The following is a 16,872-nucleotide window of genomic DNA, read 5'->3' on the forward strand; positions in this document are numbered from 1 at the left end:
GAAAAAAAGACCAATGACAGATGACAGAGGTTTAAGGGGAGGGGCTGGCTAGAGTTTAGATGTGGACTTGATGTTTCTCACCCACATGAAGGTTTCTGCTGGTCGATGGCATCACTGGTTGAGGTAGCTGTGTGCGCAAGTGCGTCTCCGTGCTCTCGCTAGATCTAGATTGCAGCCTCCACCTTGAGAGCTTGGGTACGTCTTTGAAACTTTCTGTGAGTCATTTCATTCTTTCTTTTCCTCATCTTGTGTCTCTGTCTCCTTCTCTCTGTGTCTCTGTTCTTCTCCTTCATCAAGAGGTGCATTGTTTTCTACAGTATATCAGGAAAGACATCTTTTGGTTACAAGAGTAATTCGTGCAAGCTTCAGAGTTTGTTGAGGTCTTCACTTCGCAGGCCTGGAGAGGATGTGTCACGGCAGACAGGTTTTCCCCTGTTACTCATGGGCGTCTTTTTCTTGCTGAGCCTTTGTCTCTGTTTTGTGGGCCTGACCGATGCACTTTTACAGTTTTTCAGTTTTTAAAGTTGTCACCTGCGTTTGAACTGTAGAGGTGCCTGCTCTACAGGTGGGCCTATAGAGCGTAGACTGTTGTTAACCAGAGCTAATGTCTGTGCTAGGACAAACATTTTGACATTTTATTGTATTGTAGAAATGAGGTAGGGTGGAAGAAATATTCGAATTCGGCGATGGGGCGGTGTGTCGCTTGTGTGACAAATTGAATACGCTCGCCTTTTAAGATTCAAGAGCCTGCAAGATAGGTAAGCCGTTTGTTTTCTGTTACGCACGATTTGTCCTGCAATGTGCTCAAAATTATCATTGTCATATTAGTCAGGTTTGTCAGTTTCATTTGACTGATTCGCATGCTAAACTGAGAATTCAGCAGCAATTGGTTTTGAAAAGAAGTGGGCGAAGAAAGTATACGAAATGATGATGCGTATTCCTATCCGATGCAAAACGTCACAATGAATACTTCTCAGAAATAGTTTTAGAAAGTAAGGTTTTCAAATCGCTCGGGGTTATATCTAAAGAGTCTTGGCTATCAAGGCTATCAAGTCTGCCGACAATAAAGAACCGTTCTATTAACAATTCAACTCTATTTTTCTACTTGCTAGAGTAAGTGCATTCAAGTTGTTCTTGTTTCTAATTTTGTACATAATATGCATATTCATATTTTACTTTATTATCTGGAATATGCTACGTTTTTTAAATGTATTTACAATGTCCTTCTTTTCGTGGTTGATAAATCTTCACGTACATGCATTGATGATGCAATCGCTTAAAGCAAATGCGTGTGAATTCGATCGGTGGCTTTCGACGTCGCCTCAGTTCGGGAATTGTTGTTTTTGCTCGCTCACATTAAATGGTCATGCAGAAATTAATGAATCGACATCATCACACTCTAAGTTTTATTTCTATTTATTTTATAGATAGATTTATTCTATGTATTTTTTTCAAATAAAGGTGCTTATAAAGTTCTTCACAGCGATGCCATAGAACAACCATTTTTGGTTCCCCACAGAACCATTCAATCAAAGCTTCTTTAAAGAACCATCCCTTTCTTACCTTTTTGTAATCTGATGAACCCTTTTTTGCACAAAGAACCTTTGGTGAAACAAAAAGGGTCTTTGGATGTTAAAGGTTCTTTATGGAACCGTTTAGACAAAAAGGGTTCTTCGATGGCATTGTAAAGCACCTTTAGTCTAAGAGTGTATATATATATTTAAATACTTATATTTAGGAACAAAGTAGCATCGCTTTAGCGGGTGCTTTTATAGACAGCGATTTACAGTATCCTTATTACAGTGACAGCCCATCTGCTGCAAGAGGAAACACACAATTATAATCAAATGTATTTTAATTTAAAATACAAGTAGTGTTATAAGAATGGACATGTAATTACAGTTGCGGTAATGTAGTGGGTTGTGCACATGCGCTGCTGGTTAACAGTGACCGGGGATCGAGCCCGATTCAGGTCATGTCCCGATCCCATGCACACTATTCTCCTCTCCATGCTTTGCTATAAGAATAAAAACCCTATATGCATCTATGCATCTATTTCTTCCCTTCTTTTGATCTATGTATGCATAAAAGAGTTAATGCCTTTATAGTTTCTATGCTTAGCACTGTTCGAAGCATATGACTAACAACCATTACAGTTTTATGACTTATTAGACTTTTTTCAAATGAAACATGACTCATCAGCTTTTTGTAACATATAAGCTAATGCTAATGAACGAACCAACAAAGAAGTCTGTAGTTTAGATAGGAGCCCATTCTGTTACTTGGTTCCCAAACTGTAATACGATAATTGTAAACTACTGTACAACTCCTCGTTTAGGCGATATCTTTTGTTGTATTGGAATAATTTGCATTATGTGTGTGTGTGCGATGCATTTTTGTGTCTCGCTTTCAGTTGGTTTGGCATCGATTCTAGTAATAAGAAGATCGAACATCGTCATCTCAGTACAGTATTTTCCACCTAAGCCGTCACCATTGCGTCTGAGCTGAGGAGGAGTGATCGTATCAGCGATTTGTTTTTGTCTGCGTTCGATACAGTACTTTTCTTTTAACGATAGAGAAAACAAACAGCAGGTTGGGGTTGAATACTTTCAGAAATCAATCGCTTGCGTCATTGGAGATATTTGCATCTGAGATGTTCTGCGTTTCGTTTTACCATTCTCATGTAATATGGCGACAGTTCGTTTCTTTGTCAAGACTGTCAACGTATAAAACGTTTCATTTCTGCGCCATTGCTTGAAATAACAATTCTGCCTAGAGTTCTTTTTAATCCTGCGATCTTCTGCGTCGTAACGAAGCATTTCACTAGACACCACAACACAATGCTACTACAGTAGATGGATATCTAAACCAACCTACTGTATGGCTTTGATACTGTTGTTGTTGATCAAACAAACTTGAACTCTTACGAGCCTCAGCGTACCAGCATTAGTCACAGTTTCACATTCTAAGGAGGTCTGTGGCTTCATCTCAAGGTTCCACAGCAGAATTTCAGAGCTGACGCAAAATGCGAAAGGCCTTCGGCTCTTGACGTTGCCAGAAGCGGCTGCACCTCCGCTCTCTTCTCAGACAATGACATTCTAGTTTATGGTTGAATGTGTTCTTAGATAGAAATGATTAAAGGTGGCGAGACTTTCATTTTGTGAATTACACGTCTGATGGCTGAAAGTAGGTTAGAAGTGTTGAGACATGGATGAGTTCAGAAATACCCTCTCTTTTCATGCGAATTTGTGTCTGAAATTCAGTGAAATGACCTATATGGCATAGTGTGTACACAGCGTATTTAGCTTCTTTAAAGCTCATTTGAAAGTTACTCATGCCTTTTATACCTTTTGAAAGATTTAGTTACACAATATTTAAGCTAAAGGTTAAGACTACAGTATGAGATCCCCTTATTTAAGAAAATCTTGAGGTCTGTATCGCTTGTTTGGTTTATTGTTCTACAGTGTGACGTATGAATGGCTTTGTGAAAGCTCATTTGAAAATGCTTTCTGATTTGGTTCTGTTTATGATAGAAATCCACGCAGTACTTCATACAAAACAAATGGATAAAAGTTGATCATATTTTCTTTATCAGAAAAATGCTTAATATAAGAATGTATTTAATGCTTAAATGTTATTTGGTATACAGACATGTTCATCTTAGATGTTTGACAATAGAAATATCATAAAAATATATTTTTTCAGTTTAATTGTGATATGAAAAGTTTGTTTGCAAAAACAAATAACACCCTTTATAAAATGCTTTTAAAATCATGTTATTATTGTCTTTTATTAGATAACCATATTTCTTTTTGGTTATTATCACTTTTTTCAAAACAACCCAATTGAAGTTTGATTGAATTCACTTTGAATGCACTTTTTTTTATCTGTTATGAGTTATCTGCAAATTAACTCTTGATATGTTATTTTAAATAACATTTTGCAAATATATTTTATATGTGTCCAATTATTAAAATATGAAATATGATGAAAATAAGGAAACATAATGGTTATGTAATATGTGGTGTTGATGTAATCGAATTTGCCTTTTAATATCTTTCATTCAATTTGGCCATACATAAAGTGTTCATTTGTGTTTTTTGTTCGTAATTTTATGAAATCTTTTGATGTAATTTATACATTTTATATATTATATTATAAAATCATATAATATATTATATATATTTAAAATTAAACATTTTCCTTCAACAAGAGTTTCTTAAGAAATCAGGCCTACTCCCCGATCTGTCATGTCTTCAAGTTCAAGTGATGATTTACAAACCTAACCTTTATTTTCTATTCTCCCAAAGGCTGAAATGAGATTTCTCAGCTCGACGGCAAACCCGATCACGCCACTCCATCCCCACCATTCCATTTGTCTTTTCCCATCTGAGCGAAGATGATCCGCATCCGTAACCCTCACCACATGCCTTTTCTCCATCAGACGGAGCAGCTCCGTGTGGCAGGGACCCTCTGCGACACGCTTCTCACCGTGGAGGGCCGTTCATTCAAAGCTCACGCTCTAATTCTGGCTTTGGCCAGCAAAAGACTTCAGCGTCTGTTAACAAAGCAGCACGGTTCAACGCCGGGGTATCGCTGCGTTATAGAAAGAGTCTCTCCCCACACCTTCAAGCAGATCCTGGACTACGTGTACAGCGAATCGGTGGAGGTGCCCAAAGATGATCTGGAGGAGCTTCTGAAAGGCGCTCAGTACCTGGAGGTCGAATCTTTGGTTGAGCAGTGTCAGGCACAGCTTAGGAAACCAGAGTCTCCTATAGAAGAGAAAGGACATTCAACCCGAGATGACAAACTGAACGAAGAAAGTCGCTTGTCAAAAAAACGCCCTTCGTTGGATGAAGACCACCTTGAAGTAGAAAGTGCAAATAAAGAGAGCCCGAAGAAAAGATGTTCTGGGTCTCCTCAGCTTCTCCCGTCCTCCAGAGAGACCGCCATCGCCACCACAGCTCTGTCTCCCTCCCCGCGTCTGTGCTGGCCTTCGGTTAGCCCGTCTCGAAGCATGGTTTTCAACTGCAGAGAATTCATGACCTTTCACTCTCTCCGCACCTCCCAGCACATGTTGACGTATCCGTACCCCACCCCAGTCTACCCCATTCTCCATCGCTCGCTTCATCCCCAGGTCCCTTCTTCAGTCATGGGTTACACTGGGCTGCTTCACCCCTATCACAATCTCATACACTCTCCTCAACTATCTCAAGACAGTCCGTTTATTCAGGGCCTGCGGGGAAAGAACACCTCTTTTAATGCGGTTCTAACAGGATCCATGCCTGAGGATCAGGAGAGGTAAGATTTCTGCATTTATAACTTAATAGTTTGAATTAAATATTATTTACTTTTATGAGGAGATACAATTTTAATTCGCTGTATGCGTTTGGATGGATGGAACTGTGTTATGAGAAAATGATGAAAATTGTGGAACTAGGTAAAAATGGAAAAACAATCATCATGTTGTTCTTTATATGGTTCTATCTTCTGAAACACAAAAGAAGATATTTTGAGAAATGTCTTAGTGGTTTTGTTTCCATATATTGGAAGTCAATGGAGACTTTTGTTGTTTGGTTACCAACGTTTTTCAAAATATCTTTTGAGTTCGACAGAAGAAAGAAAGACATGAGTAAATGTTTTATTTCTGTAAAAACTGCACTATAAAACCGTTATGGGTTATGCGGTTCTTTCGGAGAACATGGTATAAACACATGTACATTAACAGCAAATATATCTGTATCTGTTTACATATTCCAGAATTGGCAACATTTACGTCAACTGGCCCAAAACCTCAACCCTCAATTGGGCCATCGGTTAAACTAATCGTGAAATATTAACCTTCTTTTAACAGGAAGCCACATTGTAGTCAGTAAACCCCATTGACCTGGAAAACTATTTATTCGCCAATCATTTACAGTCATAACCAAATGCTCACACCCTGAAAACTAAACACGCTCGATTTTTCACTGTTATTTTTCAACTGTATTTTTGCATTCGTTCAGTTGATTCATGCAGTTAATAAATATTTCTAATTCAAGTGCACATGTAAATGAGTTCATATTTAAATGTATGAGTTTGTTTAATGTATATTTTCTTTTAAAGTTTTATTTTTCTTGTGCCTAAGATAATTAGGCTCTCCTTTGACGTTTAAGTTTTCATACAGCAATTTCAATTATTAAATCAAACAATTATTTAGAACGTGTTAAAAAGAGAATTACATTTTATATATAAAATGATGTTTGCGCTTAAAGTAAAAATGAAAAGGGTTATCTTAATGTAAAATTATATTTTATTTGATGTACACTGTAGATCGTTTTTTAACAAAGAAAGTAAAAAAGTATAGAAAAAAAACATTTCATTCTAAAATTATGAATATATATTATTATAATGATATATACTTCAATGCTATACTGTAGGTAAGATGCTTTATCTACAGTCAAGCATTTATGGCTAACTGTGCTCATCTTCATACTTGTGTGTCCATGCACATGGGTGTGTGTCTTTGTGTGTGTGTGTGTGTGTGTGTGTATATTTGAGGTGATATTCTTGTACTTTCCAACAGACACATTTTCTCCAGGCAGCCCCCTTGGTCCACCTACAGCACATGAATAGTCTTTCAGGTTCCTATGAAAATGAGGGAAACTTATCATCTCCTCTGTCTGAGATGCAATACCATCAAACATTGTGATTAGACATCCGTGCACAAAATAACAAATATAATAATGAATTGTTGGCAAATATGCAAATATTCAAAACATTAAAACCACTTCAATGTCTCTAAAAGGCATTTCAGCCTCCATAGAAGACATCACATGCCCCCGATGTGTGCTGCACATACTGGAGTGTTTGGAAAACAAAATTTTACTATCTGGGCTGAAACGAAGGGAAGCCCCCGAATTGTCCCCGACTTCTCAAACAGCAAATCTGAAAGTCAGTCATCCACCCTCATAGCAGGATATTCTATTTCTGGCTCATTTTTAGGCAAAGCTGTTCCACTCCAAACATCACACACGCACAAACAGGTGCTCCGTTCAAACAGAAATCTGTTTTCTGCTTTTGCTCAATATGTGGCGAAATGAAACAACCGACGTATCCAATGCACTTAGTGGCAGGCGCGCACGGAAAACAGTACGAAACACCCACACAGAGTTAAGATTCGATAACACATTTCACGGTTTACACAATACTGTACACGTTACATTTGAATTGATGTGAAATCTATGAATGGCCTGTGGGTACGTGCATTGAGCTGGTTGCTGTTGATTTATCTCTTTGGATATAAATCTTTGAAAAGCACACAATCAGATGTTTTGTCCTTCATACTGTAGATGCATTGCAGATTGCTCTCCTCTGGCAGAGGAAACCAGTGTCTGCGAGCTTAGTTTCCTGCTGTTTGAGCACAAAACTTTTGCTCCTGCAGTTCTAGTCAGAAGGAGGTGATGTCAGTCGAAATGCAATGGTGTTTGTATAGTGTATGTTTGCGTGTTAGTGTTTATAAGCGCTTATTTAAAATACATCTTTCCTTCATCAACTAGACCCAAGGTGATTTTCAGTCCACATCCATTTAGCAACGTGACCACATATGCCTTAAAGGGATAGTAACCCTAAAAGAAAAATTCTGTCAAAATTCACCCTCATGTGGTATATGTGGAGTCTCTATTCGGTGTAACGCAAAAGAAGATATTTTGAGAAATGTCCGTTTCGTGTGCACAAAATGGAAGTCAAAAGGGGTTCAATGTTGTTTGGTTACCAGCGTTTTTCATAATCTTTGTTCTACAGAAGAAAGAAAGTCACACATGTTTTTAACGACTAAATATGGTCAAAAAATTAATTCCTTTATGGAAAATATCATAAAAAAATGTGTCCACAAAATTCATGATGTTTGTTTTTAAAAACGTTTTAATTGTTCACGTTTATCTTAAAAGTGTGATTCTCATGCCCCTATGTGCTGGTCAAAATGATCTGTGGTAGCAGAACACCAGAATGTGTGTAAATGCAGCACTTGAGGTGCGACCAGACTGAAGGTGTGACTTATGTGACCAGATCAAACACCTGTCAATGCTCAATGACTCATTTCAAGTTACAAGTGATATCTTATATCAGTTATGCGTGGAAAATATGGACATCTTCTATTAAGAATAAACATGACGACATTTTCCACAGGAAGCCGAAGGTACAAGAGGAGAGGGAGATATGCTGCAGATACTGCGGTAAGACGGCCCTGGAAAACCCCTGGAGGTCGATGAGTGGTTCGACATCCTCAGGTAACATGTCAACTGCATGCAAACGCAAACATGCAATCGTGCAGACCTTTAAAACAAACATGCATGCAACAAGAATGCACGGCCAAGTTGATTTGGATGCATTATGTTTATCATAGAGCCGTAACATATATCCTATCCTCATGATCAGAGGAATGGATGCCCGCAACAGGATGTAAATGTGGTGTACTGTATGTATTGTATCGCTGCAGCAAGTAACGATAGATGTTGCCCGTTGCCTCCCCTTCCGCTGACAGCTGAAAAGAACGGATTGTCAAGAGTAAACATTTTTTGAAACGCAGATTTAGGAATCTGACAAAAGCACTTCAGAAGCAACCCGGCCCATAATATTATATAAGTGAAAGATTTATAGAATGACAGATATTTGAAAGAATCACTTTATGTTTATTGTTGGCTTTTAAAGGGATCGTTCACCCAAAAATGGAAATGCTGTCATCGTTTACTCGCCTTCTTGTCATTTCAAACCCATATGACTTAGAGAATATGACTGAGAGAAGATTAACCCATTCACTTCTATTGTAAGGACAAGAAACCATGCAAGTCAATAGGTATCGCCGTTGTTCAGTTAACAACATTCTTCAAAATATCTTCTTTTGTGTCCCGCAGAAAATAAGAAAATCATACAGGTTTGAAATGACAAGCGATGCTAGAATTTCCATTTTTGGGTGAACTATCCCTTTACGGCAATATGTTGAAGTCTCCCTCATTTGGATACAAGCATCTGCTGAATAAATGAATGTGAATTAAAGCATTTTATTTTATATTTAAAAAAAGGTTTTTGTTTAATAGTTAGCTATAGCATCGTATACCATTATCTACAGTGGCTTTATGTGTATTTCTATAGACCAGTCTTGCTTTAAAATACTTGCGTTTAATTGCATAACATACAAAATATCAAGTGGCACCTGCAAACAAATGATGTAAAAACCTTTTTAAGAATTCAGTTTTTCAGTTGACTTCAATGTATCAAGATGACCACTGGTTTAGCTTGTATTTTTAAACTTACATCGTATTTGAAAATAAAGGTTGGCTGTTGTGATATTTTGCTTGGGTCATTCAATATAATAAAAAAATAACTAAAACATGCTGTGAACCCATGGAGGTTATGCTTTGTATATCACATATAAAATGAAGGACAGCTGAAGTCACCCTTAACCTGATAAACTTAAAAAGTTAAGAGGAGAAAACTGTGGTTCCAGAACAGTCCTGTGGTCGAGCGCCTCTGTGCTTCATTCATTCTTTTTATACAGTACCAGAAGAGAAGTGTTGACTTTTTGCTGTAGATTGGGGTTAGTCGCTTTATCTGTATGTGCGTCTGAACTTTTAGTGTTGAGAGTGATAGTAACACATTGTTATGAAATGTTATCTCTGTGCGAATAAGTAACATAGTTGATTTATTATGTATTTTTGAGAAGTTGACAGATGATGTGAAGGAAAGTGTTTGGTGCTTTAAGTATTAGCCTTTTAATAGCGTCAAATCACCTTTAGCAGTTAAATAGAGAAAACAAATGCATGAATGTTTCACATAGTGTCTCACTTTTGAGGCTAATAATTATTTAATAGTTAAACAAATGTTGTTTAAATTAATTTTAAATGATGAAAGAACACTGCTTAACGTTTCATACCAGTTGCAATAAAAAAAAAAAAGCCTCCATAAAAATCTTTACAAAAAAACAAATGCGTTTGGCATCTCATTGTTCGATGTTAAAGTCAAGCGCAAGTTTCTGCAGCAAAACATTAATGTGCTGCATCCTGGGTTAGTGTGCGTGTGCGTTTGTTTGTGGCATGTGGGAATGTGTGGGTGTATATTTATAGATATATGTGCGCTCACCGTCTGTCATGCTAGTATGTGGTCACGTATATGTCTTTGTTTCAGCGTGCTCACAAGTGTAAGGTTATACAAGTTTGTAAGTGTCCAAGCAATTTTCACAACAACAAAAAATGTGCGCATATATAGGCATAAAATGTGTTAACCAAGCGTTTTAAACATTTTCATCTGTAGGAGGATGTGGTGTTTATGTATATGGACAGGGAGAGGTTTAAACTAGGCCACACACCAAGAGAGAGTTGCCACAGGATGTGTTTATCTAAAATTGGGCCCCTCGGCTTCGCACCAACTATGCCCTCTGCAAAGTCTTTAAAGGGGTAGTTCACCCATAAATATTAATTATTTTATCAATTATTCATCCTCATGTCATTTCAAACCCGTCTTCTGCAGAACACAAAAGAAGATATTGTCAAGAATGTTGGTAACCAGACAACATTGACCCCCCCACTGACTTCCGTTATATGGACACAAAACCACTGTGACATTTCTCAGAATACCTTCTTTTCTGTTCCTCATAAGAAAGAGTCATATTGACATCGAACCTTCTAATATCCCCCAAAATATTGGTACTGGATGCCAATGGGTCATTTGTCTTTTTTTTTTTTTAAAGCGCACCACCTTGCCAGTACTGTACTTGAGTTTAATTCTCATTTTAATTTTGTGTTTTTACATTTTTGAGTGCACTGTTTTTCATTTCTCTAAATATAGCATTAAATGCGTGTTCCAATTTGCAGCTTAACTGTCCCCGAGCGAAAAAGAAGAGTTGTGGTTATGTGGCGTTTAAGCAAGGTGAAACAGTCATCATCACCTCCATCAGCGCATTAAACAACACACATTTCACATAGGTTAGGGGCCAGAGATGTGACCACTGCCAGATGAAACATCCCCATTAGAGACTTTTGACCTGGAGCTCTTTGATCAAAATAATGTAGCTCAGGTCATTATTTCCGTCACACGTTTATAAGAGGTCTTGCTGCCTAAACCTATTTGAGAGCTTGCTGTTGAGACCAAAATACAATTGTGTGTGTGTTTCACTTTATATTTAAATTGAATTGGTTTTACCTTTACCTGGACTACGGCGGTAAAGACGTAAAGCGTTACTCTCTTTCTGTGTTGCAGCAGGTTCGGGTGAGCTGACTTTCCGGTGTAAGTTTTGCGGTCAAGGAGGACGGGATAAGCGATCTCTGCGGCCGCTCAAGGGTCTCGGAGGAGAGAAGCCATACCTGTGTAAACAGTGTAGCAAACGGTTCAGTCTGAAGCACCAGCTGGACACACATCACAGGGTACACACAGGTACAGCTCACTGTTGTAAGCCATATCAGCCAAAAAAAAATCATAAAAGTTGTGATGGTTTTAATGGGATTTTGCTTAGTTTTAATGGAAACTGTACTGGTGTCTATTGGTATGTGAAAAAAACGGGTATCCCTACTGAAAAAAATAGAAACCATTAAGGAAGTTATAATAGTTTAGAAGGTTTTTTCATTCCACTGGAATAATGACCAAAACACACTAGAAAAATGAATTTTGTAAAGGTTTTAATGGAAAAGCTAATTGTTCATAATGGTATTGTAATGGAAACCAATAGAATTTCTGTAATGGTTTCTTTTGGATTTCTATAGTTTTTTCAGCAGGGATGTGTCAAAAAAATCATAAAAGTTGTGATTTGTCTTAGTTTTAATGGAAACTGGTCTCTACTGGTATGTGATGGATTCTATCGGTGGGATGTCAAATCCTAATGGAAAGATTCCCAAAAAGGAATTTTGTAATGGTTTATTGGAGAAAGCTATTGGGTTATAAGGGTTATCTAATGGAAACCGTTCAATTTCTGTGATAGTTTCTATGTTTTTTTTCAGCAGGGATATCGACCCAAAAATTGCGGAACTGCACATTTTCTGAGGGGTATGAGAGATCAGTATTACCCCCCCATCGGTCACCCCAATATAGAAGACACAACAAATAAAAAAGTCACCTTTGGAGTCATTCTAGACAGAAGCAGAAAGGTTTCCTTTTACATACGCCTGAACACTTTAACAAACTGCTCACAGTGTAGCAGATTTATAATTCAAAAGATAAATAACAAACTGAAAACTAATGAAACAAAAGTAGTAAAAGTACATAAAGTTTATGTTCAGACATACACAATAAACTAACGATTATTTTCATCATTGTTTTTTTAATAATCGGATAACAGGCTTAACAATTTTTAATTAGATCTTTTGCTAAAGATAACTTAATGAAACCCCAAATAAGGCTATTTATTGTATTCTTGAAAAGTGAGTTTCAGTTATGTAGTCTAGAATTTTGAAATGTAAAACCTTTTACAGTTCCAGTTTTAAACAATGGCACTTCTTTAAATATCCCAAATATAGCTAAGTATCAATCGAGTTGTAGCCTATTAGTGATGTGCTGGTGAGGAAATAAACATATTTTGATCTTCAGGGTTATACATTTAGATTATTCCCCAATTTTGCACCACCATTACAGTTTATAAAAAAAGACTTGTGCACTTTATATAAAACAGGTCTTGAATTTGATGTGTTTTGATGCCGGAAGGTTTATTAGCAGCGATGCCACAAAATAACCTTTTTTTTGTTCCCCAAACAACTTTTATCAAGACAATTTTTATCTTATGTTTAAATATAGTCTGAAGAAATGTATCTACTTCAATCAACTTTTCGTGCAACAGAACCTTTTGTAGCACTTTTATTTTTAGGAGTGAGAAATAATTAGTTCAGGTTCATTTTATCCAAAAGAGTTTAGGGAGCATCGAGCGATATGTCATACAGGAGCAATAAGACATTAGGTGCCAATACAAAGTTACTGGTTTCAACAAAAGCTAGACCACTTACTGTTGAGAGAAAGGGTTAGTGTTTTTTTTTGTCTGTAAAATATTCAGAGAAGAAATGGGTTTTAAGTATTTTTTTTAATATTGTGAGAGATGTGATTGACCGGACTGAGAATGTTCCATCATGAAGGGGTTGTGAATGAGAATGAACGGGAAAGCGATTTACTGCCCTTATGGGAAGGCAATACAAGACCCCGCTGGTTTGCTGAACGCAGGGATCTTGATGGGGTGTAGGAATGCAGGAGGGTGTGAAAGTAAGCCGGTGCAGATCCAGTGATAGTCCTGTAGGCAAGTATTAGTGACTTGAGTCTGATACTGGCTGCAACCGGTAGCCAGTGGAGAGAGATGAAAAGGGGTGTCACATGAGCCCTTTTAGGCTATTGGAAGACGAGGCATGCTGCGTTTTGAACCAGCTGGAGTGGTTTGATAGCCTTTGCAGGAAGACCAGCAATGAGAGCATTGCATTAGTCCAACCTTGAGATCACCAGGGCCTAGATAAGAAGTTGTGCCACATGCTCAGTGACATAGGGTCCAACCTTTCTAATGTTGAATAAGGCATATCGGCATGACCACGTTGTCTTTGCAATGTGATCACTGAAGCCTCTGTGACCGATAGCAATGCAGTCTCGGTGGAGTGGTTTGTTTTGAAGCCAGACTGCTTGTCGTCCAGTAGTTTGTTCTGGGATAGGTATGAAGGCACCTGGTTGAAAGCTGCCCTTTCTAGTGTTTTTGCAATAAATGGGAGGAGAGAGAAAGGTCTGAAACTGTTGGGAGTAGAAGGGTCCAAAGTGGGTTTCTTCAGTAGGGGTGTGACCTGGGCCTGTTTGAATGTGGATGGAAAAGTGCCGGTGAGCAGGGAGGTGTTGATGATGTTGTGAGTGCAGATGTTAGTGTGCTAGTCTAATGGAGATGGGAGGGGATTGGGTCAAGGGACAGGTGGTGGGGTGGCTGGAGAGAAGTCTGGGGACTTCAGTGTCAGACAGTGGGGTGAAAGAGGAGAGTTCAATGTTTGAAGTAAGGGTGGTGTGAACCGAGGTCTGAGGTGTTGAGAATTGACTGCTGATGGATGATGTTTTCTCAGTAAAAAATACAGTGAAGTCATCGACAGTCAATGATGAAGTGGGCGGGGGAGGATGGGGTAAAGAAGAGAGTTAAATGTCTTGAAAAGATGTCGAGTGTTAGGTGCATTGCTCATCTTGGTGGTATGGAAAGACGTTTTAGCTGTGGTAACACTAGTAGAGAAAGAGGAGAGTTGTGACTGGTAGTCCCGTAGGTCAGCAGGATTCTTGGCCATGCTGGCTAACAAAGAACCTATTGAGCCTTTATTTTTCTGAATATTTTCTGCTCATTGGTCATTCTGCTGGCAAACATCACATCTGAAGAGTACAACTCACTGTTTTCCCATGAAACAGATTTCTTACATAAAGTCTAGTTCAAATCTCCTGAGAGGAATTAGGCCTATAATTTTTTGCATGTGTTTTACAGGTGAGAAGCCATTCGAGTGTCGGCTATGTGGCCAGCGTTCACGCGACTACTCTGCTATGATAAAACACCTGCGAACGCACGGCGGTGCCACGCCATACCAGTGCACCATGTGTCTGGAGTTCTGTAGCAGCCTGGCAGCCATGCAGAAACATCTGAAGAACCATCCCACCCAAGATTTCCCTCCAGATTGGAATCTGAACAGCACATATCTATATAACTGTCACACCTGAGAATCTTTACATTGTTAGATGTTGATTTTTTTAATGCCACTTTGATATTATGAATATATTTGTTGGTAAAAACAAACCGAGCCCTTAGACATTGCAATAGCAAAAACAAACTGATGTTAATTTATTGAGCTGATGAAATGTGTGCCATTTATCTGAGCACTGACTATGTCTGTAATTTTTATAGCGTACACCATGTTTTAATAAAAGCATTATGTTATTATGAAAACACCTGGTTTCTTGGTGATTTTAGTGAAGCAGGTATCTTTGAATGACTGCACCCGGCGAGATCGGGACTTCTTGAACTTCCTCTTATTGCCTATGCAAAGTTCTGTGCACTTGGTAAGTACAGGTGAAGTCAAGCAGATCAAAAACATTTTAAGTGGTGCTAGAATGGCAAGTACTTTCAACAAAGTCTTTATAAAAGTCACTCACTCTGTTGAAATCCCATAATTTAATGAATTAATTAAAATTCATAAACGTTTGATTGTAAGAAGATTCTTTCAAGATAGCATATACTAAATGTACATATAAATATTTGCCATTGCTTGACAATCAAACTTGACAATGCTAAACATTATTGTTAAATAAAGTTACTTCATCAAAAATCAGTACGTAAATTTTATAACACGTAATAGTCAGCAGGTGGCGACATAATCTATTTTTACAATGTACTGTCCTATATCAAAATAACCAAATACTATGCGTACAGAGTCTGAATTCATACCTTACCTTATTTATATTGTTTTTAATACAGTCTGTCTAGAAAACATTTGGCTCTCATCCATCCCGCTTGCTTTACACAATATAGCATAGCTAGCATAGCATATTAAATCCAATACATTAAGCATTGGTTTTGATACAATTTATAAATAGTGACGTCTGGATGAATTCTAGAACTATTAGGTTATAAAGTTAAACTTTACTTTAAATAAAAAGTGCAAACCTTTTAGCTGGGTATGCCTTCTGATTGGGTCCGACGCTTGTAAGACTGTTACCTGATTGGTCTCTATCTGAAAAGCCCGCTCTCATAAGAAATGGGCGCGTTCGACCCACCGATCTAGAGACTGGATTGCGCATGACGTCATCACTAACCCACACCCTAACCATCTAAACTACCTATGATTGTTAAAATGGACGAAAAAACACATTTGGGTGATGACGTCAGACTCGTAATACCAAGGATTTAGTGAGACTTGTTTTTTTTAGCGTTCTAGGCGCAATCCAGTCACAGGTCGAGTGGGGTCTGATTGCGGACTGCAAGACATAGGCGTAACTGGTAATGGGCGGAACTTGTAATAGGCGGAACCTGTAATTGTCCAAATCGCACGGAACAACGCGAGATATCAAAACGTCACATTGTCGGCAAGATGGCGGGTCGTATAGATAAAGCGGTAAGGATATTTTCCCGAGATAAAAGTTTAAATTTAATTTGTTAAGTAATTTTCATGCAATAATAGGGGAACGCACATATTGGTATCGTTTCGTCCTGGAGGGTCGTTTCCCAGAGGATAGAGATAACTTTTTGTTTGTGTTTCAACATCTCAAAGACATGGAAACATTTTTGTCACCTGTGTTGATGAATACGGTTTAAGAGTCAATGCCATGGTCAAAAAGGAGTAAAGAATGAATGGCTGGGGGAGTGAATGGCTGAAAGAGTGAACGGGTGGGGGACTGAATGAGTGAAAAAGAATAAAGAAATGTATAAATTAATAATAAACAATTAATAAATGAAAGCATTGTGTGTTTCTTAAATGAAGATTTGTTAAAGTATGCTGAAATATTTAGAACTCTAACATCTTCAGAAATTGTGTATAACAAACGCATCATTTTTCATTTATATGTTTATTAAACTAAATTTTTGTCACATTTTAACTGTGACGTAATGTAGTGTTGTAGGGTGGAGGTGGCCAGTAGAGGACGTATTTTACTATCATGTCGTTCTGTTCTCCTGCGCAACCTTGAAGAGTGTTCCCGGTGGAAGTCGGGAGTTAGACGTCACAGATGGTCGTATGTTCCACATGTAAATAAAGTTAATATTACCTTCCTGTCTCGTAACGGTGTGTCAAAAAGGATATCACGCATACATCTGGTGAAGACAAGCAATTAAAAACTGCTACCGGTACGGAGCGAGTAGTAGTGTACTTGCGCTGCACAAAATTAATAAATAGGCCAAATGATGCGTCGCTGAGTTAATAAAAC

General features: G+C 38.0%; 1 protein-coding gene across 5 annotated transcripts; it reads left to right on the forward strand.

Annotated features, from left to right (window-relative positions):
* The first annotated feature begins 72 nt into the window (after positions 1-72).
* Positions 73-14,892, forward strand: zbtb32 (zinc finger and BTB domain containing 32). Of its 5 annotated transcripts, none has more exons than XM_056755964.1 (5): positions 73-195; positions 4,311-5,301; positions 8,167-8,267; positions 11,233-11,406; positions 14,444-14,892. In XM_056755964.1, exons 2-5 carry the CDS (start codon positions 4,400-4,402, stop codon positions 14,671-14,673), a joined length of 1,407 nt encoding a protein of 468 aa, XP_056611942.1. In that variant the 5' UTR covers positions 73-195; positions 4,311-4,399; the 3' UTR covers positions 14,674-14,892. The 5 variants fall into 5 exon arrangements, with proteins under 5 accessions (XP_056611942.1, XP_056611941.1, XP_056611944.1 ...); XM_056755963.1 differs by having other exon boundaries at positions 92-215; XM_056755966.1 differs by having other exon boundaries at positions 92-215; positions 11,236-11,406.
* The last annotated feature ends 1,980 nt before the right edge of the window (positions 14,893-16,872 follow it).

This window comes from Triplophysa dalaica, chromosome 9 (assembly GCF_015846415.1).
Source record: "Triplophysa dalaica isolate WHDGS20190420 chromosome 9, ASM1584641v1, whole genome shotgun sequence".
NCBI classification, from domain to species: domain Eukaryota; kingdom Metazoa; phylum Chordata; class Actinopteri; order Cypriniformes; family Nemacheilidae; genus Triplophysa; species Triplophysa dalaica.